Genomic DNA, 26235 nt, shown 5'->3' on the forward strand with positions numbered 1-26235 from the left:
AAATATGGAACTTGACCACGGGTTACTTGTTTTCGAACAAGCAATTTATCACAGTCATTTGTTCACAGTGATCATAATAATTATTAGGAAGACACAATAGTGACAGTGAGATAAAACAAGATTGTATTGACTATTGAGTGAACATATTTAACTCAAAAGAATCAATGATATCATATGAGGGTAACACACACATGACGAGGTCATTGGACTAAGTAGTTGGATGAATTACTTTTGTAAAAAGTATACTGTAGGACTCAATTTATTCCCGGGCCCAAAATTAAATGACCCATGTACAACAGGCCTAAAACGGCCCAAATTCTAAAAAACCTAGACGGCCCATTGGAGCCCAAAAATCAAGCAAGAACCAGGGAACCCTAGGGTTCCCTCCCCTCTCGCGCCGTTCCCCCCTTTTTCGGGCCACCCGAGGTGCTTCGTCCCGAGGTCTGCCTCCCCTTTGCACCGAAATGGCAAGGTCACCTCCGTTGACCTTGCCTAACCCTGCAAACAAATCAAAAAGGAGAACAACAAAGAAGAATAACGAGTAATATTGGATGAAATGATAAAAATAAAATAGGGAATAGAATAGATTTTTTTGGATTATCTGTTTATTTGGCTATAAAAGCCACCAAAATTTGTATTTAAAAAAAAAGAGACCGAATGAAAACGAGATCAAAAAAGAAAAATTGAAAAGGTTGATTCAAGTTCATTTTCTGTTCTTGTGTCCCTTCTTTAGTTGTTCTTTATTTTTATTGTTTATATTTTATTTTATTTTCATTATCTGTTATACTGTTCCTTTTAAACACAAAAAACAACAAAAGGGGTACCTGTTCGCTTCGAAGGCCGGCGTCGGTGTCCATCTTCGCCGTCGTCGTAGTCGAACGCGCGGGGAGGGATTTCTTTTCCTTTCTTTCCCCTCTTGAATGCGTGGTGAAGAAGGCCAAGCCTTCAGGGAAGCCGAAAGGAGAGGGCTGAAAAGCCCACTTCGCGCATCTCCGATCACCGGCCGTGGAGGCGGTGCGGCGAAGGCCTGGAACCCCAAAAGGTCGGGTGCTTGAGAGGAAGAGGGAGGACTTTTTCAAATTTTTTTTCTTTCGGTGGCTGAAATGAATTTTTGAAAAAAATTGGGTTTAAATAACCCTATAAAACGACGCCGTTTGGGCTTAGGGTTCAGAGACCAAAAACGGCGTCGTTTTGGTCTCTGACCCTCGCGGTGACCCGACCCGAGGGGAGGATCCGCGTGTTTTTGCCTCTTGGATTATTTGCGCAATTGGTCCCCCTGATTTTGTAGTGTTTTCAATGCAGTTTTTCGCATATTTTCAATTTTGGCCTTAAATTTTTCTGTTGTTTCGATTTGGTCCTTAGACCGTGCGCTTGGATTCCGCTGGAACAGCACCGTTTGAGTGACGTGGAATATTGCACGTTTGGTCCTCATCCTTTTGTAGCGTGTTTTAATTACATTTTTTTCATTTTATGATTTGGGCCTTTAAATTTATCCCTGATTTCGATTTAATCCCCTCCGTTTTTTTATTTTTTATTTTATTTTTCTTTATTTATTAATTTCTGTTTTGTTTATATTTTCATTTACCTTATATATGTGTGTATACATTACTTTAATATGTGCTTTTTTTATTATATATTATTGTTAAAACTATTGTACATATTTATTATTATTATTTACAATCTCAAGTATATATAGGTGTGAACAAGTTTTTATGATATATGTATGCACATATTTTTAAATTTGTATAAGTATGCACATTGTTATATCTTAGTTTTTTTATATTTATGTACATACACGTGTTTTTATAATGTACATACTTATATTTTTACATTTTAGCATTTTATAATCTATATACATATACATGTAGATACTTATATTTTATAACATATATATTTTTCATATTTTTATAATTTTATGTATATACATACATATATAGTCCCTTTTATGTACATACTTTTCGTTTTATAATTTTCACCTATTTTCCTTTTATGTTTGTTTATGTATTTATTTATATGCCCATTTTATGCTTTAGTTTATTTATTTATTTATTTGCTATGGTATATGCATGATTGATTTATCTTATTATTCGTTTTTGTTCATTTTTTTATTATTCATATTATCATGTTTATTATTCCATCATGCATATAAATATCATATTTCAAAAAAGGGGAAAATATTTCTAATTGATGCAATATTTAGCGTTTGGAAATTCGAGAAACATGCCCTAAGGTGCTGGGTGTCGATCTTTCTCGTTCAACCAAACGGCTTAATATCTTTTTCAAAAATTTCAAAATAAGGTAATGTTCTGCGTTTGGAAATTCGAGGAACGTACCCTAAGGTGCTAGGTTGCGATTTCTCGTTCAACCAAATGGCTTAATATCCTTTTCAAAAATCTCAAAATATGGCAATGTTTTGCGTTTGGAGATTCGAGATAACATGCCCTAAGGTGCTGGGTGTCGATTTTTCTCGTTCAACCAAACGGCTAAATATCCTTTCAAAAATTATAAAATGAGGCAATGTTTTGCGTTTGGAAATTCGAGGAACGTGCCCTAAGGTGTTGGGTTCCGATTTCTCGTTTAACCAAATTGTTAAATATCCATTTGAATTTTAATCTATGCTATTTGAGTTTTTTTTAAGGATCGTATTTTAAATTTCTTTAAAGTTTTCAGTTTTTCGACACTAAGACATTAAGTAATCAACTAGGTACCAATTTTGGGCGTATCGAGGGTGCTAATCCTTCCTCGTGCGTAACCGACTCCCGAACCCGTTTTTCTGAATTTCGTGGACCAAAATCGTTGTTTTAGTAAAATTAAATCGTTTATTAAAAACAACCACTTTTCAAGGTGATCCGATCACACCTTATCAAAAAAGGATTGGTGGCGACTCCCGTTTTTGTTTCATTTTTCAAAACCCAAGTCGACCCCGTTTTCATCAAAAAATGGTATCAACATATACAATAAGGAGTTTTCACTCCTGATACTTCTTGTGGATTGACTCCATTATTAAGTAAATTGTGAATTATCAGAACAATGCTTCTAGACATAATTGTAATTAGTCGAGCCTAATTGTATGTCTGATTAGTCCCTCTGCTAGCTCAAAAAAAGTTCAATTGGACTGCATTTGAATCAAAAAAATTCTATAACATTGGAAATAATTTAATTGAGTCGATTTAAACGATGTGGAATTAAATTGGGCAGTCGTGAGAATTGTTCAACTAGAGAATTTGATTAAAAAATTATCTTGAAAAATTAACTTTGGAAAATCTTAGTGATTTTTGGAAAAATTAATTTTGATCAAGCAAAATTAAATTAATCAAATTAATTAAAATAAATATGATATTTTTAGAAATTAATTTTTAATTCAGACAATTGGACCAATGGGTAATTGAACTTGAACTTGAAAATTGGATCTGAGATAAAAAAAATTGGGCCTAAGAACCCAAAACAGAGATCGAGACCCAAAAACTGGTTGAATCGGGCTGATGGTCTAATCAATGGTTGGATCAGATTTGTCAGGCCGTCATTGACCCGGACCAAACTGACAATAGCCGAACTGGCTCGGGATGCCGTAAGGGTGTCACACCTGTGATGGCACCATCGGACACGATGGTGCTAGCAGTAGCGACAGTGACATTCCGATGGCCGACGGATGATCGACGGCAGTGATTCTTTGGTGGTTGAGCAGTGGAAGAATTACACTCCTGCTAGGACTCTACTAGATAACTTCATTTCAGATTAACTATTACAAAAATAATATTATTTTAATAAGACTTAATATTAAATTAATAAAATACTTAAATTTAATTTAATACTTATCTAGATAGCATTTTATTAATTTAATATTAAAGTGATTATCTTAATATTAGAATTAATTTAATATTTATCTTGTAGATAAATATTCTATTAATTTAATAGATTTAATATTAAATTTAATCTAATATTTATCTTGATAAGTATTATATTAATTTAATATTAAAGTAATTAAGTTTAATCATAGTTGAACAATCTAAACTCTCCCCATATAAGGAGAGCTATGTGTCATTATTTTTCACACGCTTGAATTCAAGAGAAAGTTGTATAGAGAAAATTCTCCAAATAAATTGTTTCAAAAATTTTTTAGAGATATTGTTCTTATTTACAACTTGGCCTAGAAGTATAAAGAAATTGTGAAATTTCCACACTGGTAATTTTATGGAAAATTTTCTAATTTGAAGCGAGCCCACGCTTGGCAGAAGTAAGCTTGATGATAGCGGAGAAAACTACTCGATAAAAGCGTTCATCCTAGACGAATAGAAAATTTACAATTTTGATTAAGTGTTTATTACTTTAGATATCATAATCAAGTTCTTGTTTTTAGAAAAAAAATTTAAATGCCTAATTTTTCATCAAATCTATTTTCTGCTGCGTTTTCAAAACCCGATTTTCCAACAATAAAGACATAGATGTGACTAACTAGACTGACAGTACATCGGACTAGAACCAAGAAGAATAGATCCTGAATCCATGCATGGATTTATTCACTTGTGACATTCATAGTGTGACATACCTAAATCCTAAGTGGATGATGGACTATGTATGCGTGACTCATACACTTTGATGTAAGTAAAAGCCTAAATTCAAATAGACAAGGAACTGAAAGTTGGTGCGTTGGGTGTTCGACTTCTGCAGTACGTAGCGTCATTCACAATAATGGAATTCATAGCTTGAGATGATATCCTCTCATTGGTATTATATGATTGATGAAAAGTAAACGTGGCCACAGGGTGTTTGTCTTTGTGATGAATGACTTGATTACTATTTAATAGTAATTGACTTTTCATAAAGAAAGATGTAATGATTACCATGAGATAAAATAGGATATTGGGAGAGCGACTATTATCCCAACAAGATTAAAGATATCCTATGAGGGTAACACACTTATGACAAAATCATTGGACGAGAACTGAGCAGATGCTTTTGTAATGGTATGTCGTTAGGGTGCCTTATAGAGAATGGTATTCTATCCCAGTTGACCGCGTCGGGCAGTCCGCAATTGAATGGTGTGGTAGAGAGAATGAATCAAATGTGGCTATACATGGTATGTTTGATATTAAGTTATTTGAAGCTGCCAATCTCTTTTTGGGTATATGTGGTACAAAAGGCTTGCAATATTTTGAATGATGTGCCAACTAAGGCACCATCGAAAACTCTATATGAATTGTGGTATGGCAGAAAGCCAAATCTTAATCATTTAAGAAGTTGAGGATACCCGACCCATGTATTGGATAAAAATAAGAGGAAGTTAGACTCACAGATAAAATTGTCCATGTTTGTAGGATATCCAAAGAGAACAGAGGACGATTTGTTTTATAACCCGAAAGAGCAAACTATAATTATGTCAACTCATGCTACTTTTCTTAAAGAAAGTTACATGAATAACTTTAAACCTCGTAGTAAAAAGGTACTCAAGGAAATTTTGGGAAATATACAAAGCCTTACGAAAATAATTCCAGAACCAACTCTTAATAATAGACTGCAAATTATCAACAACATAGGGTGCTTAGTCGCAGTGGGAGGGTCTCTCATAGGCCTGAGTTCTTCCAATTCAGCGGAAGTGTTTTTAACATTAAATCTACTAAATAGAAAGATGATGACTTGCTCACGTATGATGAAACGATGCAGAGTTTTGATTCCAAGGTCTGGGAAATAACTAAGAAAGCTAAAATGGATTCTATGGACTACAACTTGGTGTGAGAACTTGCAGACTTACTAGAAGGGATAAAACCCATAGGGTGTAAGTGGATCTAAAAGAGCAAAAGAAATGCGGATGCAAAAGTGAACTTATAAGACCAGACTTGTAATAAATGGTTATACGATAAAAGAAGACATCGATTACGAAGAAACATTTTCTCTGGTTGTCATGCTCAATTCAATCACCGGATATAAACCTAAAAGAAACGAGCATATATGGACTCAAGTAAGCATCTCGCTCATAGAATCAAATATTTGATCAAGCGATCAAGACTTTTGAATTTAAGCAAAACATTGATGAACCTTGCATTTATAAACGTTTAGGGGATAGAAAGGTGATTTTTCTCGTTCTATACATCAATGACATTCTACTAATTAGAAATGATGTAAGGACATTGTTGTCAGTTAAACTAAGGTTAACCAATAATTTAGCATGAAGGACTTGGGATAAGCTAGTTTTATCCTAGGCATTTGAATCTCAAGGGATCGAAAGAATAAAGTGAAAGAATTATCTCAAGATTTATACATAGACAAGATATTGGAGCGTTATTCAATAAACAATTCGAAGAAGGGAAATCAACCTTCCGTTTCGGGATTTCACCTCTCTTTGTAAAATTATCATTTAATATCAGAAGAAAGCATGAACATAAGAAAGGTTCCTTATGCTTCGGTAGTAGGAAGTCTCATGTATGCTATGCTATACACACGCCCAGATATCTGTTTTGTAGTTGGGGTTGGTGAGTCGATATCAGGCGAATCCAAGACCAAGACACTGACAAGTAATTAAACATATACTTAAGTATTTACAGAGAATGAGAGATTATATGCTTATGTATTCTAGAGGATATCTTACTTTTTTCGGATATATTGATTCTGACTTCCAAATGTGTCGGTGTAACAACCTATTTTTTAGTAGTGTTAAAAATAATGGTTTTGGGACTACAATTTCGACGAGTAAGTCAGTAAATATTATTTATTTAATATTTACGAGGTCATTAGTGTCGTATTAAAATTTGGTTTAGTAATTTTATTATTTGCATAGTTAATTTTAAAAAAGGATTAAAATCGTAAAAAGTGAAAAAAGGCAATTGTTAAAGGTTTAATAGTGCAAATTATTTATGAACCATAATTAGATGGTCTGAAAGGGAAAATTGACCACTCTTTAGTTAGTGGACAGTAAGTATATGTTGTTTATATTTTTAAAAAATGAAGTAATGGCATTTTTGTAATTAATGTAAAATCAAACAAAAGAAAAAATAAGAATTGTCATCATCTTCATTTTACTTTTGGGTTGAAACCAAATGCCATTGTTGAAGAGAGGAAGGAAGCTTCAGTTTGCTATTTTCTTTGCATGTAGGTGTGTTTGTCATCCGTTTTTCATGAAATTTACGTTTTTGTGATCGTTGTAATGATAACTAGATAGTTTAGGGACTATTTTGTAAAATTGTAAAAGTTTAGAAAAATTACCATTGATGTTCTTGGAGTTTTCTTAATGTTATGCTTGGGTTTGAGCTTTGGTGGTGATTTTGAGTTAGTTTGTAAAGTAATTTTGTATAGTTTCTAAGTTTAAGGATTCAATTAAAAGCATGTGAAATTTGGAAGGGTTTTATTGAAAATTTTTAGAATTTAAGGGCTGTTTTTATATGGTTTAAGGTTCGGAAAAAATTGGTTTTATGAATTAATTATGAAAATAGGTTCGTTTTAATATTAAGGACTAAATTGAATAAAGTATAAAAGTTTAGGGAAAGTGTAAAATAAAATTTAAGGGTCACATGCATGGAAATGGGTTTGATAATGTATTTGAATTTGATAAATTGAATTTAATAATTATATAGATCAAGAATTGAATTGTACGAATGATAACCGAGGAAAAGAGAAGGTTACCGATTAGTCATTGAATTTAGCTCTTTCTGCATTATGGCCCTAGTAAGTTCGTTTGGTTTAGTTTGGTATAATTTGAAATTTTATATTGCTTGTGAATTATGGTTGTTGAATATTTTTGGTATATTTGAATTGTTATAAATTGTTGTGAGTTGAGAAAATAATTGTATTGAACATTGTTAACTTGATGATATGTTTTGGTCCCGGATGAATGTAGGATAGGGTACACTTGGCATGCCAATAGGTTATATTACATGCTATATGGGATTGAATTGTGATGAGATGATGAATCTTAACTTGTTATTATCGACTGAATATACTGAAGTTCTACATTTGTTGCAGATTATCGTTTTATATTTACAGTGATTCTGGCATGTTACCAGGGGCGGATGTAAAGCCTTCGGGCTTGGCACTTGGTGCCCAGGCGTATTCTCGGTTGGTTTGGCTCGTTTGAGCTTTCTGGCATGTTTCAGGTGGATAATTGTGTATTCGTATTTGTTATATCGATCATCGGACAAATTTCTAGTGGTAGATGACTAGTTATTGAATTATACAAATGTTTGCATGATTTTCTGATACTATCGTGATTTGATATCGACTAATCTCGTGTGATTGAACAGATTATGCAACTCTTACATATATTTAAACTCACCTATTGAATGATTGTGGATGACAGGATTATTGTTTATTAATCTTGTTAATGTATAATTGTTATGCTTATAAAGTAAGTTTTATCGTTTCAACCATTAAACTTACTAAGCTTTAGTGAAACTTCTTCGTGTCATTTTTCTTATTCCTTTGTAGATAACATTTTGTGGAATCAGGCAATCGAATCAACCTGAAGATCACACATATCACACTATGTAGTTATCTATCGGTAGATTTTGACATGTTTACCTTTGGGTTATATGACATGTAATAGGTGTCTTGTATATCTAGTTATACTTGGATGATGTTATTTTAACTTGATTTTGGCCCACTTGTCTATATGTGTTTGGCCCATATGCATATGTTTTGGTGTTTTTGGCTCACTTGTAAAGGTCTATATATATATGTTTTGGTCATTTTGGTTTATGCTATTTTTAAATGAATAGGTTATAGTACTTGTGAACTTTGAATGTGAATTGGTTGGTGTATAATATGCAGTGCCATTGAGGGCATATTGGTTAGGAACTTATGTTGTATATTTTGGTATACTTTAAGCTTGTTTCAATGTGTTTTGAAGGTATATGAATGCTTGTTTTTGGTTTAGCTTGGCACCTAAGAAATGAGTGATGATTTAGCTTTATTTGGAAGTTATTTTAGGTGCACATGGCCTGGGCCACGGGCTGCCACACGATCGTGTGCCGTACATGGTCTCCTCACACGATCATGTGTCATATTGGTTTTAAGTGTAGGTTTTTCCACACGTTATCAGGATGTTACATAGCCTAGTAACACGGCCGTGTAACCTTATTTCGAATCTCACACGAGTTGGCACACGATCTGTGACACGGTCATGTGACCTTATTTCGATTTACACACAGACAGGCACACGGTCTTTGACAAGGCCGTGTGACCCAAATTTCGAATTGTATACAGTTTGGCCACACGGCTTGGGCTCTATCACATGGCCTGACCACATGATTGTGTGACTCTTGATTCCAAAATTTTCAAAAATTTTTATATTTTTCTGTTTTGTTTCAAATTAATTCGTGATTGTTTTTAAACTATTTTCAAGGTCCCATAAGCTCGAATTAAGGTCTGTAAATGTGTATATATGCTATATTTCATTTGTGGATTGGATATTAATATTTGAATAATTTATGATGTCATTAAATGTGTGTCGTAATACTCTGTAACCCTAATCTGATAATAGAGACAGGTTTAGGGTGTTACAGTCGAGATTTGAAGAAATTGACATTGGGCTGGATTTTTGTCTTAAGCGACAGGTCCATAGTGTGAATAAGTGTGAAGCAGGATTGCACTCCTAACTTCACTATGGAGGACCGAACATAAGGTATAGAAAAGTTATGACATTGTAATAGTGTGGATATAGCTAAAACTCAAAGATTTCACATAAGGACTAAAACACATTGATACAAAGTATCATAAGAGAGACGGTAGTGTTTGACGGAATAGTGGATGTAGTCAAAGATCGCATATGAGGACAAATCTTGGGTATTTGTTTTGTCAAGAATCTACTAGCTAGAGAGCTCTTTGGGAAACATATAGAGGGGCATAAGAATTCGAAACATGACTCATCTACTTCACTAGGGCAAGTGAGAGACTATTGGATTTGGTACTCTAAGTGTAATTTTTTTTCTAAATATAATTGTAATTTTTTGAATAAATTGGTTAAAGGGAGATGTTTTGTATTGCGCATTGGAGCAGATGACTCCTAGAAGATAAATACATAGATGTGACTTATTGGACTGATAGTACATCGGACTAGACCCAAGAAGAATAGATCCTGAATTCATTTATGAATTTATTCACTTGTGATGTTCATAGTGTAACATACCTAAATCCTGAATGGATGACGGAATATGTATGCATGACTCGTACACTTTGATGTAAGTAAAAGTCTGAGTTCGAATAGATAAGGAACCGAAAGCTAGTGCGTTAGATGTATGACTTCTACAGTACGTAGCGCCATTCACAACAGTGGAATTCATAAACTGAGACATGAGTAAATGATATTCTCTTATTGCCATTACATGGTTGATGAAAAGTAAACATCATCACGGATTGTTAGTCTTTGTGATGAATGATTTGATTACTATTTAATAGTAATTGACTTTCCATGAAGGAATATGTAAAGGTTACCATGAGATAAAATAGGATCATATTGAGAGAACGAATATTATCCTAAAGAGATCAAGGATATCCTATGAGGGTAACACACTTATGATAAGGTCATTTGATGAGCACTTAGCAAATACTTTCGTAATGGTATGTCGTTAGGGAAAGCTCAATCACGATACTATACTGGAATGACTTCCTTACTAAATGAGTTTATAATTAATAGGCAAAAAGTTGGAACTTAATTATAAATTACTTGAGCACTAATTACAAATGTCCAATTGGTCCTTCCGCTAGTTCGTTGAAACCAAAAATAAATTACATATTTGAATCAAAATGAATAGAAATAGAGAAATGAAAAACATTTAGAAATGTAACAGCCCGATTTTGGGCCTAGTCGGAACAGTGGTTTCGGGACCACAAATCTGACAAGGAAAAAAATTTATTTTTCTTATATTTTTATGGTCTACGATTTCACGGAATTATTTTGTAAAAATTTTGTTCGAAAATTTCGACGTTTGGGCACTCAATTTAGTCAAAAGGACTAAATTGTAAAAAGTGCAAAAGTTGAGTTCTACAAGTTAGAGGTGTCTAATTATTATGAAATTTTAAATTGGAGGTCCTTAAATGGTAATTAGACCATTGGTTATTTATGGACAAAAATAGACATGGTTAGTAAGTAAGCTATTTAAGGGCATTTTGGTAAAATGCCTTAATTAATGAATAAAGACAAAATAACATGAAATAAATTATCATCTTCTTCAATTCTTTTCTTCATGGCCGTATGTAGCAAGGGAACACCATGGCTAGGGTTTGTTCATCTTCCAAGCTTCATGGTAAGTCCGTTCTAGCCCCGTTTTTCTTGTTCTTTGTATTTTTCGCATCCCGATAACTTGCTTAAGCTATCTCTACCATTAATTCGAGCTAGAATTTATGTCCAAAAATTACCCATAGATGAAAAGTGTGAATTTTGATGTTTCATGATAGAATATGAAGCTTAGAATTATGTTAAGCAACTTTTGCTAAGCGATTTTGAGTGAAAACGAGTAAAACGACATAATCGATAAAAATACTAAATGTTCATAAGTAAGTGTTAGAGTTGGAATTTGATGTTTCTATAGAAGGAAAATGTTCAACATGTCATAATACATAAGAATAAGGGATGAAGTTTAATTTACGAGCTTTGGGGCAAAAGTGTAAATATGTAAAAGTTTAGGGCAAAATTATAATTTTACCAAAGGTTGAGTCAAGGACTTTTTGATAAATGTGAGTACTAAATAAGTCAAATGTGTTATTATAGATCAAGAAAGAAGTGGAATCGACCTTGACCGGAGAAAAGGAAAGATTAAAGACTAAATTGCTAAATTTTTATATTATTGCATCAAAGTAAGTTACATGTAAATAATAGTTATATTTTTATAAATTGTGAATTATATTTGATATGTGAATTAATATTGAATGTGGAAGGAAAATTGTTCATGAATTATTCAAGTGATAAAGTGTTTAAAATAAAGTGTTAAGTGTAAATTCCGGTTGAACTTAGGAATAGAAGTGGATACAAGTGACATGTCACTAGAGATCGATGTTACTGATGTTACAGTGAGTCCCGGTGCTTGGGTGATCTAGCATGTGTTGCGACACTGACGACTTGTGTGAGCGGGCCGTGGACATTTCCGTGTTATTGATCGGTGGTAGCTTGACTACGTATCGCTGGTAGCTTCGCTACGTATCGCTGGTAGCTTCGCTACGTATCGATGGTAACCGGCTACATATCGATGGTAGCTTCACTACGTATCGCTGGTAGCTTCGCTACGTATCGATGGTAACCGGCTACATATCGATTAATGGCACTTATGTGCTAATTCTCTACGTATCTATGTATATTCCGAGTGTTCAACGGAAATTGACTAAGTGTAATGGAATAATGAATATAGGTGTGGAACCGAATTGAATATCGACTTAGAAATGGAAAAGTGAATTTTGAATTGAATTGTGATTGAAAGTGAAAAAGTGAAATTATGAAAGAGTACATTTAGCAACAAAACAGTTTAGACAGCAACAGTTGTGTGACTTTGAAAAATCACCAAAATGTTGGAAATTTAATTAGAGGCTGAATAATATATGAAATTGAAGCTTAATGAGTCTATTTTACATAAAAGAAATAGAAAAAGCAAAAGAGTTATATATTTTGAGATATTTGAAGTTTAATTAGACAGAGTCAGAATGAGTTTGGAATCCCTGTTTTGACTTTGGAAAATTGTAAAAATTGTACAAAAATAATTATGGGATAAAGTTTATATGTTTAGAATTATCAGTGAATCTATTTTTATGAGAAACAAACGGAAACTATATCCGAATTCTGTACAGTGAGATAATTAATTTTAGTGAAGAGAGGTCAGAACTGTCAAACAGTGAAACAGGGAAACTTTAAAGAATAAACTGTACTATTTGGCTAAACCAAAATTATGAAAATTTTATGGTAAGAATATATTTGAATCTAGTTTCGGATAAAATTTACGGATCTTAATTTGGAGTTCTGTAGCTCCGGGTAAAAATAATTTAGTGACTATGACTCGAATAGACAGCTTTGAATATACATGTTAGTGAATAGAGAAATTATAGTTAATGTTGTTTAAATGTGATATACACATAAAGGATGTGGAATGGAGAGGAGGAGGAGGACAATAAAATGTAGGAAATAATTGTGTATAATGGTCATATGCCCGATTATAATCGGTAAATGTTAAATTGAATGGTAAATACGTATTGGTACCGAAGGAACTATTGCGGTTTTGAAAAGCAATTGACCAAATGTATAAGAAATTTAGTCTTGATATATATATATGATAATAATGATATATGGATGATTATATCATTGAGTTGCATTGATTAATTCGATTTATGTCATGGAAATGTCAAGAACATTTGTCTTTGATATGTGATGATCATGGTTTAAGCTCATATGGGAAAATAAAGTTTCATAGTATGAGAGTGTGGTATTGAAATATATATATTGGATTGAGAAATTAATTTGAATTGTGAACACGAAATATTGTGAAATGAATAAAATGGAAATGGAGCTTTGAATTACATAAGTAAGTATCGGGTCTCGTAGGCCCTATTTGTTATGAATATAATATTTTGAGGATATGTTATAAAGAATTATAAAAGCATGTTAAAAATTTGAAGAGTTTAAATTTGAATGAAATTTTGTAACTCAGTTTAATACGTTTACATGTGTAAGTGTTCTAGTAATGCCTCATACCCTATTCCGGAGTTGAATACGGGTAAGGGGTGTTACAAGAAATTATTATGGTTTTCTTCGAAATAGAGAAATGGAATCATTTGAAAATGAATGTAGTTTTCTCAAAATGGAAATTAAAACGGAAATGGAAATGAAAATGAAAATGAGAAATGATTCTGTAAGGCCCAAATTTTGCCCCAGCCAATACCAGCAAAACAAACCCAAATAATAAAAATAAAACAGTCCATTATAGCAGTGGCCCAAACCCAAAATTGCAATGGCTCAATTAGACCAGCCCACTACTCAAGCCAAACTAACACCTAGCAACCCAACAAAAACCCTAACCCAACAAGCCCAAAACTAAACAAGCCCACAAACTTAAAAAATTTTCAGCAAAAAGAAAAAAACCCTAGCCACATGCAGCCGTCGCCTTTCAATCTGCGTGTGACCTCCTCGCACACCTGCACCGCTCGCCGCCACGGCTCGCCTATCACTGGCCCTCCACGCCTCTGACACCTACAAAAAAAATTGAATGCAATGGCAGAGAGTAGGGGTGAGCATTCGATCGAATCGAATCGAAAATTTTCGAGTTAATCGACTTTTGGAATCTCATTTTATCATCCTAACTTTATTTGAAGTTTTCTCGAATCGAGTCGAGTGAGATGGAATTCGAATCGAATCGAATCGAATCGAATATATTTGTTCGAGTTAAATTTTAAAAAAATAATTTTGGGTCCTTGTAACCATTGTCACCCATCGTAATAAAATTTGTCCACCTTAATCAATTTTTTTATTAACTTTCATCACTTCATAATTTATTTATTAATTTTTTATATACTGGTTAGCTTATTTGCTTGCTTAGTTGTTTCAATTATCTTCAGATTCTTGTCACTATGTATTTTAGAATTAAAAATATATTAAATGTAAAAATATGATTTTTAATAAAAGTTATTTTAAAAATAAAATGTGAAATTGATACCAATATAAAATTTTAACACGAATATTTTATGGCATAGTTAATAATTCAATTTTAATATAAATATTCAATATGACTAAACAATTCAATAATATAAATAATATAAAATGTGAAATTTAATTTAATAATATAAATAGTATATATAAATAAAATTATTACTATTTATGTTTAGTGATTTTTTTGGATAATTTTGATTTTTTTATTTGAGAGTAAAGGGTGAGAAGTAAAAGTTTAGGGGAAAAATAAAAAGTTTTGGGGAATAAAAGTTTGAGGAAAGTAAATAGGGTGGAGTAAAATTTTGGAGGGAAAATATTAAAAAAAAATTGGAGGGGGGAGGGTTTGGGATAGATGGGAGGTGGGATGGGAAGGGAGTAAAAGTTTTAGGAGAAAAGTGGGAGGGAGTAAAAATTTTGGGGGAAAATAAAAGGTTTTGAGGGTTTTGTGGAGTAAAATTTTGAGAAAAAATAAATGGGAGAGTAAAATTTTGGTGAGAAATGGATTTTGGGTAGATTGGGGGGTTGGGAGGGGAGGAGAGTAAAAGTTTTGGGGGGAAAGTGGGAAGGAGTAAAAGTTTTGAGGGAAAAGTAAAAAGGTTTGGGAGTTTGGGGTAAAAATGTAAAATATTATAGTTTGATATTTGAATTATTCGAATTGTTCGAGTTATTCGAATTTGAAAACTCAACTCGATTCGAACTCGAAATTCAAAAAAAAATTTGAGTTGATTCGAATAACTTGATTAACTCGAATAACTCGATTCGTTTAACTCGAAATTCGAATTTTTTTTCGATTTTTTTGAGTCAAATCGAGTTTTGCTCACCCCTAGCAGAGAGGCATGCGGGCAATAATAATAGTTAATGGGAACAAAAAAAAATAGAGATTAATAGTTGTAATCGGCTATAAAAGGCCAAAGATCATCACTGTAATGGCTTCTTCCCCTTTTTTGCGAATATTAAATAAAAAAACAAAAACAAAGCATTTGAAAGGTTTTTTTTCTACTTTCTTATTCGATTCTTTTTTATTTTTATTTTATTTTCATATTTCTTTTTACTAAAAAATAAACTAAAAAAAAAATCTCACCTGCGCCGAGTCGGAGGAGGAGAGACCGAACGGTTTCTCCTCTTTTTTTTCGGGTTTGGGCTCACCTTTCTCGAGATTCGACGTTGAATCCATGCTCTAGAGGCCACCGAGTTCAAAAGGGACCAGAAAGGCTCGATTTTGCACCTCCGGCCACCACTTGCGGCGGAGCTACGGCGGAGGTGCGCCGGAGCACTTGGCCGGATCCTGGCCAGAGTTTTGAGAGAAAGGGGGCGGTTCTGCCTTTATTTTTTTAACACTGAAAAAATGAAATGTTTTAAAAAAATTTTGGTTTAAATAAAGTATTTTAAACGGCGTTGTTTTGGGGTTTAGGTTCAGAGACCAAACGACGTCGTTTTGGTCTCTCACCCGCGACACTACCCGCTCCAGAAAGGGGATCTGCGTGTTTTCATCAAAGGGGCCATTTGCGCAATAGGCCCCTCCGCTTTTGCGGCTTTTTCGACGCGGTCTTTGTTGCATTTCCTGATTTTGGCCACATGATTTTGTTTCTTTTTTTGATTTGGTCCATGGACCATGCGTGGGTACCTCCTTGGGGCGACGACGTTTTGCCGAAATGGAATATTTTCCAAATTAATCCCCGCTTTTCTTTGCGCATTTGAAATTGGCCCCTTTAGTTATTCATTTATTTTTATTTTAATCTATCCTGCCAATTTAATTTGAGCTACAATTAAGCCCTTTTATCTTAATCCTTTATTTATTCATTTATTTATTTGTTGCTTATTTATATCTTTGTTTAAAACTTTGTTATACACGTACATATACACATTTTTATAATATACATACACATATATTTTATGATTTATATATTTATACATACATATGTGTTTTATATTCTATAACTTTAAAATATATATATACATTCATTCTTATAATATATATTTGCTTCACATTTTATAACTCCTATATATATATATACACAGATACATGTATTCTTTTGTTTTATATATACTTTATAATCTTAAAATATACGTATACCTATATACATTTTATAATACATAGATGCACACATATTTTATAATTTATATATATACATATATATTTCACAATTTTAAAATATACATATATATCTCTTTACATTTTGATTTTATTCATTTTCTTTATTGTTATTATTTATTTATTTATTTACATGTTCATTATTATTTTAAAAGACCGTTTTAATTCTATTCGTTAATTTACTTGCAATTATATGATTGATTTGTCTCTTATATTTATTTATTTCATTTTTGATGATTGTTCATATTATTTATACTTACATTATCGAATTCATTATTGTTTTGTTACGAGCATTAACATCGTGTTTTACTTCTACTATTTCGTGTTAGATTAATTTTATTCAATGCATAAATTATGATTTTTGAATAAGCAAAACCTCGTGTTTAGATTCGAGAAGGTCGTACCCTAACTTACTGGGTTTCGATTTTCACAGTAAATCTAAATACACGAATCTTTTCAAACTCAAGTTTTAAACGATCTCGAGAATTAAGAAAAGATCGTGTTCTAACTTACTCGGCATGAACCCTTTTTTTTAAACCCTAGATAGCTAAATATCTTTTAAATAACCAAATTTTCGGCATGTATTCTCGTATCGGGAATTTGATACGTTGTGTCCTAATGCATTGGATATGACATGTTGTTTTCTCGATATGAGGATTTCTCTAAAAAATAATAAAGACAATATTTTGCATTTGGAAATTCAAGGAAGCTTGTCCTAACGTGCTGGATTTCGATTTCTCGTTTAACCAAATAGCCAAATATCCTCTTAAAACTTCAAAGTATGGTTTTTTGAAATCATAAAGTGATCTTGGTTTTGACGGTTTAAAGTGTCGTGTCCTAACGTGCTAGATGTGATATTCCTTCAGAACAAGAAAATCTTAAATTTCAATCCATATTATTCGAGTTTTTTTTAAGGATCGTATTTAAAAAAAACTCTTCAAAGTTTTCAATCTTCGACACTAAGACACTAATTAATCAACTAGGTACCAATTTCTAGGCGTTACGAGGGTGCTAATCCTTCTTCGTACGTAACTGACTCCCGACCCTGTTTTTCTGAATTTCGCAGACCAAAAGCATTGTTTTAATAAATCTAAACTATTTATTAAAAACAACTATTTTCGAGGTGACCCGATCACACCTCATCAAAAAAGATTGGTGGCGACTCCCATGTTTGTTTTTGTTTTCAAAATCTAAGTCGACCCCGTTTTATCAAAAAAAATGGTGTCAACAGATTCATTTGCAAATGTAGATGAATTAGTTCAGAATGATCAAGAGAATGAGTTTTGTTTTTTTAGCTATTTTAAAGACCAAAAATGAAAATAAATCATTCGGTTATAGTGAAAATGTTAAGTGATGAAATATTAAACAAATTTTCTCAAAAATTTTACCAAGGTAAAATCGTCATAATTTTATAGGGGGTAAAATTGGGATGATAAAATTATTTAATACAAAATATTAAAATTTATTTTGGGAAATAAAAAAGTAAAATCGGATTGAATCAAATTACAAAGTACTGGGTCAAAAAGTCCAGAAAGTACTCGTAATTGTACTCGATGCGAGAGATGTCCGAAGTCCCCTAATGGAATATGAAGGGGTGGCAACCTTAGTAGAAATACTAGGGATACCGAACACCCTACTCCTACTTTAAGTAGGAAGTTTTTTTTTATTAGAAATAAATATCTATAATTCAACAATGGTTCTACCTTCTCTTCCTATAGACAGATAACACCAATAGAGCTATTAACACAACTTTAAGAGATTGTTACTCTGCTGAAAAATTGAGAGAATTTATTCTCAGATTGTTACTAATATATTTTCTAGAATAACAAATTTACCGGTTTCTATTAAAGAATAGAGAACTTTCATTTTCACCCCAAAAGGAAAAAAAAAAAAACTTTTTCTAGTTCTGTGTTTTAATTCAACTGGTTCAAGCACACACTCGAAGTAGTTCATGGGTACGAGAATAGCGGAGAAGATCGTTTAATTGAAATTCGAAAAACATCAAGGATCCTCTTATCCGAAAACACAGTATGGTTTCAGTCTAAGACTTATTGCTATAAATCTTACAAATCGGGTCGGTTTTCAAAATTCTAATTTTCCACTGTGTTAGAAAACCATTTTCAAACTGGATTTTTTTGCAGCAATTGATATTAGAGTGCTAGGTTGTGCTATGTTTATAGTATTAACCGAGACCGAATCTCTCTCTTCACATTATTTGATTAATATTTGATAAGATGTGACATTCTTATAATTATTTGCATGCTTAGGGGAATGTATGTGAATGAATGTATATAATTATTTTATTGTTATGGATGATAAAATAAATTTGTTAAAGTTGTGATTCTTAAACATTTATTTGTAATTTAAATTGCTTTTTAGGATGTATATTTTAAACCGGAGACTATTATCTTCATGTAGAATTTTAATTTTATTATCTTAAAATAAAATATGTGAGCCAAAAATGAATATAAAAACTTTTGTAAAATTATTTTCCGACAAAACCTGAGAATCAAAACAACAAAACACGAACCTGAACTAGGGGTAGCCGATAGTTAAGCATCATTAGGTGCAATTTATCCAAAGTTTTCTAACTTCTCCTAGTATTATTCTTACAATTTTAGACTTATATTTATTTTAACATTCCAATCTCTTGTAACTCTGTTTTAAACGCATTTTTCGATGGAAGCTTTTTGACAGTAATACTAAATTGGATAACTTATACTTATAATCACTTAATTATTAGTAAGTTTCTTTTTAGTCGTCTAATTATAAAAGTTATAAAATGATCACTCAATTGTTTGATTTTTTCTTTTTTGGTCACTAGCTGTTAAATGGCTAATGAAAAGATGATATGGAAGCTTTTAAAATTGACACAATAATAATTTTAACTCTTAATGTTTACACATTCGACAATTAAGTCTTGATTCTAAAAAATTAACCCTCAATGTTTACACATTATGTAATTTGGACTTTTTTTAATTTTGCTTTTCATTGTGACTCTTTCACTTAAAAAGCTAAAAAGAAATCTATCAACCAAATTTTATCGAAAATATACCAAAAATAAAAATACATAAAATCTAGGACAATAATTTTCATATTTTCTCATTCTTTTAATTTAATACTCAATGTTACAAATAAAAGTAAAATTATAAAAAGATACACAATATGTAAATATTGAAAATTAATATTTTGAAATTAAGACTAAATTGACATAATGTAAAATGTCAATTTTAAAAGCTAACAACTTATCTTCTCATTAATAATTTATCTGGCTAAAAAAGAGAAATTCAAATAATTAAATGACGAAAAGAGAAAATAGAGAATAATTAAATCGTCATTTTATAACTTATTAGGATGAAAAAAATAGACTAGCAGTTACCCTACTAAGTTAGCCCAAAATGCTAATAAGGCCCTGGCAATAAGCAGAAAGACTGAATCAATGAACAATAAGTAAACTTTAGCCTTAATTTATCTTGTCACTACAGGCACAGAATTCTAAAACTAAAATTTCTTATTAACATCTGCTGTTTGGGCATCAAATTCGATATTGCAAAAAGCAAATAGACAAGTTTTTTTTTTTTAATAATAAAGATGGACATGATTTCAATTACATAGATTCAAGCAAAATCAGAAGAAAAGGAGGTTGTGGAATCATGGTTCTATTCGCCCCCCACATGAATAATTAACGGTGCAAGTATCATCAACGACAACGGTGTACTGATGATTAGGCCTAGAAAGGAAGGTGGGCAAGTGAACCAGAACGTCGCACGCACACTCAGTGTCCACCTGCTTCAGCCATTGACAACAGTAGCTTTGCATTTCCGTCTCACGGTGCCCGTGCCTGCGCCTATGCTTGCGACTGCGACGGCGGCTGTTACTGCGGCTGCGGCTGCGGCTGCGGCTGCGGCTATGGTTGCGATTGCGAGGAGGTGGTGGTGAGAAGGGGGTTAATGGCAGCGCCGCACACGCATAGTTGACCAGGGAAAATTGTGAAGCACAAAGTGGACGGGGTGGTGCCATCAGCTGTGGCCTTTGTGGCAGTTTAACAGGCATGGCTACGAAAACCAATGAAAAGAGACATATTATTGCAATCTCCACCTTTCTCATTCCTATATCTCAATCTTTATTTTCTTAATTATTAAATTTAGGTAATATGAAGTAAAATAGATGGGATTTTGGTATATGAACATGTTTTGTATAGTTTCAATTTATACTGGGGTTCATTCATAAACTTTCTGCTTTCTTTGTTGGATTGAAAATTCAGCGGAGGCAAAAAGAAAATGAAATCATGCATGGCCAAGAGAATGAGCGAATGGGGGCTCTTGAGGTTTCTCAATTGGGTTTATTTATTCATTTTGCTTCCATTCATTTAGTGTGGTAAGACTTTCTTATTATGCTAAACTATATCATTCCTCCAGGAAAATTACAAACACCATGCAATTTGGCTGGTTGTGGCCTTCCATGACAATAGGCCAAACTTTTTTGTTTTTGATATTTCAAGGGCAATTACAACTTTGCTATGCTAACTGTAAACGTTGTTAAAGACGGTAGTACATTGGTGATTCCATGCTGAAACGAGTAAGGCCCATGATCCAAGCTAGGTTAACTCGCACACAAAGGCTCAAATTGTAACTAAAATTTTCAAATTCCTACCAGCCCATATGCAATGTGATGTAAAGACCCAAAAGAAGGAACCCCCAGTAAAGCTGAGTTCTGGCCTTCTCCCCGATGAACAGCAACAACAATAAAAAGCTGAGGTGGCAAATGAATTTACCTTGAATTAAAATTTAAAACTTTTCCTTGTTTTTTTATCAAATTAAAACCAAAAAATAACTGAAATAGAACAACCCTCCTTAGATCCACTCACCCTTTCATTTCGCAGAACACCACCTGCAGAGGCCATGCCAGTCGTTGGTCGTCGCTCACCATCAGAGGTTTCTTCCATCCAACGATTCTAGGACCCCTTGCAATACTAGCCACTGCTGTATTCACAGCTTTGCAAATATCCAGAGGAAATCTTTTTGCATGAGCTAGAGCATGTGTCGTCGACATCAATTGGCCCTGAAAAACACGTTTTTTGTGACATTTCCAAGGAAGAAAAAATAACCTCCCCCCATGGAATTTGAAAATTCAAGATAATAGTTTACTTCAAGTTTTCCATAAGCCATGTTTCAAAATATGAATTGAAAAAGTCAGGCGGTTGAGATTCAATTTGAAGCAAAGTCCAAATTTCGTTTTCCATGGAACACCCTCGGAGAAAATGATTGATAGATTCAAGGTGAAAATCCCAACAACAACAAGAGGCCTTAACTGCATTCGTACTTAATTGATTCATATTTAGACGATTTAGCCAAGCAAGCCATTTGAAGAAAGAATGCGCTCCAGAAAACTTAGCCACCCTATCCTTCATCAACCACGAGCCCTCAATAAAGATACAATCTCAGATCTGAACATTAACACAATGTATTAATTTGATCATAATTTTAAAAAAAAATTAAATAATTATAAATAATAACTTTTAAAAATTATATAAAAAAATATTACTCGTTATAAAAAAATCAATAAAAATACTTAAAAAAGTGTTTATGATATTTGAATATTGTTAAAACTAAGATTATCTAATTTTGAAGACTCGATGCCTGATCAATCACATGTTTATGTATTTATTTGTTGACTTATTTGACTTGGGCCTTTACAGCTGTTTTCTCTAAAAGCAAATGAGTTTCAAAATGTATTTTATTTTGCCCCAAACACTAGTGGTCAATTTTGGATAATTGAAAGAACTATGAAATCAACATGTCTTATCTCATAAGGTTTATCTTATCTTTATCCGTTAATCTATTTATTTAGTGATTTATCTGCTAGTTTTACTTTATGAAGACTACTTAAATAATATGTCGATTTTTAGCCTATAAATAAGCTACAGCGTCACATATTCGGGTGCGTCTTTAGAGTGCTTTTGGCTTTTGCACTCTCACTCTTGTGTTAAGGATTTTTCGTTAGAGAGTTTATATTTGATGTATATGAGATTTTTTGGGTGAGTAATTTGCAACAATTAGAGTAAGGTAAATTGAATTTTAACCAATAGGTGATTTGAAAAATTGTTGAATAAGAATCATTTATTGAAACGAGGCTCTAAATTCAAACTACATTAATAAATTTCTTGTATTTATTTCTCTCATTTTCTTGTTTTGCTTATTGCTTGTGTTCTGTTCGAACACGTGTGCAAACACTTGTTTGAATAGTCATTGTATGAACATTTGACTGAACATCTGTTTAAACATCAAATTGTACATAGAGCAAACTGAGTTTCTTACATGTGTTTACAAAAAAAATTTGAAGTTACAAGAACTTGTCAAAGTCGAGGTAAATATATGCATTTGCAGTAGATATAAAATCTCATACAAGCAAAGTCTTTATAAATTTGATTTTTTTCCCTTTACCTAACAAATTGAGCATTAGTTTTACTGAGGAATGTTCGACCTTTTTAGAGAGAAGTCTACAAAGTGTTGTTCATTTGGAGTTGACGGACCCGAACATGTTCGATATTGTCTCTATGAAAGTTTTGTCTCCCGACTTTGCTGAGAGCTTAGATTTTTGAAAACGTGACAATAACGAATTCACAAAGCAGGATTACCTCACCCATCAAGGAAATCTCATATTTGTATTTAGTTGAATTTGAACCGGTACTCATTATTAGGAACTATGCTACTACTTGGGCTAACCCGAGTGGTAGCATTCTCACCCAATTGTGCCCTATAAACTAGAAGGCAATGGGTATGAGTATAGCCATGTGCAACGCAAATTTTTTTTGTCTTATCAGGCACCTAATGAGTGCTCTTGCTATGTGAGCCGACCACTGATGTCTCTTCAAGCATTCGACAGAGTTAAGAGACAAAGACAATATCGACCGTCGAGGAGTTCATTGGCTCTTGATGGACTACACTTCACAGAATTCTCCCAACAAAGTTGGGCTCTCCTTAACAAAAAAAAAAATGTGTATTTTTTGTTGAGAGATTTTCAAGTACTCTTTATTGATAAATTATCGGATCTTCAATGTTTCTGATATTGTCTCTGGTGGGGATTTCATCTTCTTACTTTGTCAAGAACCGGGATCCTGAAAGGATGGCAAGTCACAAAGTAAGAGTGTGTTACCTAAGTGGCAGCATATTCTCCTAATAATAGAGGTGGTTTCAAATCTCACCAAGCGTAAAGATGAAATTTTCTTGCTGGGTGAGAAATTCTCACCTCCCGCTTCTAATCATGTAAGCTATTAATAGTGTGGAGACAAAATTTCTTGAACAATATTAATTCATTGAAAGGTCCATTAATGTTGAACAAACAACACTTAAATTTCTTTTAACGAAATCGGCCTTCCCTCAAACAATTTTCTTTCTGGTTTATGTAATTCTACGATCCGACCAATATTTTACTAATTGTATGTTGAAGAATATTGAACTCAACAGCTAAACGAGAAAAGTTACAAGTGTATTTATATACAGTATGCTACTGCTATCAGCTAACTAACTAATCTTTCTAACCTCTTAACTATATTCAACAACTAACTGTATTTAGCAACAGATTAACTAACATTACTCCATTGCGTTTTGATCTTTAGGTTTTCTTAAAGAAAAATTGTGAAATGATGGTCGTCTTGCATGTAAATAATTTTTTTTCTCATTTTGCTAAAATTAAATTTGTATATTATACCTGTAGTCACAAAACTAACGATACCGAAACATCTTAGCTTCCATCACTTGTGGCTGCAGAGATAAACCAGTAGAAAATGCTTTTGAGTGATACAAGAAAGAGAAGCTTTTTGGAACAAAAATTAACTAAAAATCTATTTACAAAATTCAAGCAACATGTCAACTTATAAACTTTTTCTTTTCTAACTCATGTTAACCACCCTACCAGACAATCCCTTCTTCATCTAAGGGTAAAAAAAGACCCTCTCTCCTAATTGAAAATGTGATTGCATGATCTGAGTTTCTAAACTACACAATACCCACAGCACTAGGAGCATCTAAATCTTGCAGTGTAGTTGAGAAGTGGGTACAAGAGTGAACTGCAATGGAAGTCAGTCATGCCAACAAAGGAGTAACACAGTACATCTCCATATAATATAAAGCCGTCCCCTCTGTTCTCTAATTTGCTTTGAACACCTTTGCCATGATCGACCTTTCATACTCCTCATTGGTAAGAAGCACCTCACTGATACTACTTCTTGAGTGTTATGTGCAAGTAATGTAAGATTTTCTTTTGAGTTTGAAAGGCTGTGGAAGAATTTGAAGCCCCTTTTATAATAAGGAAAGCTGTTAAAGATATGAACATGTGGTGGGTAAGAAACGATTCCCCAAAAGCTTGGGTCATCTCGTGCATTATGTCCCACTGTTTTTAAGGGAGGAGATAAGGTGGAGTTATTTAGCTTGTCTGCTTTCCAAACTCAAAATGATTTGTCATCATTTTCATGGAGGGTCATCTATGTCTCCCATGCATGCTTGTATACACCATCAATCCTATTCATGCTTTACCTTAACTTATCTTTACCTTTAGTCATGCACTTAACTGTTACCAATCATAGCACTGCGCACCAGGTCTGGTTTTTCTTTTCTTTTCAAAATGAATTAAGTCTCATTCCGCATTTAGTTTTTCTTTTCTTTTAAATTATACCAAGACCACCAAGACAGACTAAACAAATAAATAAATAAACACAAGGATAATCAGGTGACTAAGTCCAAATAAATATTATATAGAAGCCATAGTTTAAAACATGCAATTTATTTCAGCTTATATTTAAATCTCGATGAAGTAGGACCTAAAAATTGATGAATGGTCCAACTATAAACCTGCTATTCTCCGGTGTCACGTGTGCAATGTCATCGCTAGAGCCAAGCGATAAATAGTGGTCGTCGTCAATCAGACATGCGGGCCAACTCTGATTGCCGGCTTTAACGAACCAGTTGAAAGTAGGTTTTACATGCGCCTCATGTTTATTAAATTTAGTGTTCTGCTTTGTCCTGGTGGCCATAGCCGGTCATTTTCGCTCCTCTCTGAGTCACTCTTTAACCTCAGCAGCAGCCTCACACACCCTCCTCCCATGTCACCCATAGAGTGAACTTGTAGGTCAGAGTAAGCCTGAGTGTTAAAAGCAAGTGTATAGAACCATGCCACCTTTGTTCTTGGGAATGGAGATGACCGATGAGACCATGTGCGGGTCCAGCTGCTCACGTAAGAGAGTGTCCCTTCCGTAGTAATTGTTTGGGGTAACAGATTTGAAAGAAAAAGGGGTACTGTTTAAACTTAAGGATATAGAAAAAAAAAAAGAAGACACTGACAAATATGCAAATTATTGCTGAATTCCATTGGGATGCAATGCAAACTATGCCCAAGGTGGACTAGTGGTGGATGACGACGACATGCACACATAAGAAAGCCAAAAAAGAAGTCAAAAATGGTTGGAAGTATGAAAACGTTCGCAAACTTAATACAACTCATTGAAAAAAATCCAAACTGTCGGGGAGATTTTGTT

At 33.1% G+C, this 26235-nt stretch overlaps 1 protein-coding gene and 2 long non-coding RNA genes across 3 annotated transcripts; 1 reads left to right on the forward strand and 2 right to left on the reverse strand.

Moving 5' to 3' along the window:
* Positions 1-10845: 10845 nt before the first annotated feature.
* LOC128034970 (uncharacterized) lies at positions 10846-11881 on the forward strand. The gene is made up of 2 exons (XR_008191352.1): positions 10846-11231; positions 11696-11881. It is a non-coding gene; the product is annotated as an uncharacterized LOC128034970 (long non-coding RNA).
* An 8315-nt stretch (positions 11882-20196) lies between these two features.
* Positions 20197-22169, reverse strand: LOC105801480 (hypothetical protein). Its single transcript, XM_012632765.2, has one exon. The coding sequence runs from the start codon at positions 20808-20810 to the stop codon at positions 20355-20357; it is 456 nt and encodes a 151-aa protein (XP_012488219.2). The 5' UTR covers positions 20811-22169; the 3' UTR covers positions 20197-20354.
* Positions 22170-23055: 886 nt separating this feature from the next.
* LOC128034621 (uncharacterized) lies at positions 23056-25055 on the reverse strand. Its single transcript, XR_008190728.1, has 2 exons — positions 24414-25055; positions 23056-23820 (listed from the first exon to the last, which is right to left on the reverse strand). It is a non-coding gene; the product is annotated as an uncharacterized LOC128034621 (long non-coding RNA).
* Positions 25056-26235: the final 1180 nt, after the last annotated feature.

This window comes from Gossypium raimondii, chromosome 11 (genome assembly GCF_025698545.1).
Source record: "Gossypium raimondii isolate GPD5lz chromosome 11, ASM2569854v1, whole genome shotgun sequence".
Taxonomy (NCBI): Eukaryota; Viridiplantae; Streptophyta; class Magnoliopsida; order Malvales; family Malvaceae; genus Gossypium; species Gossypium raimondii.

What these genes read in the sequence shown, in the direction of transcription:
- LOC105801480 (XM_012632765.2), bottom strand. Translation starts at nt 20,810, where the DNA reads ATGAGAAAGGTGGAGATTGCAATAATATGTCTCTTTTCATTGGTTTTC.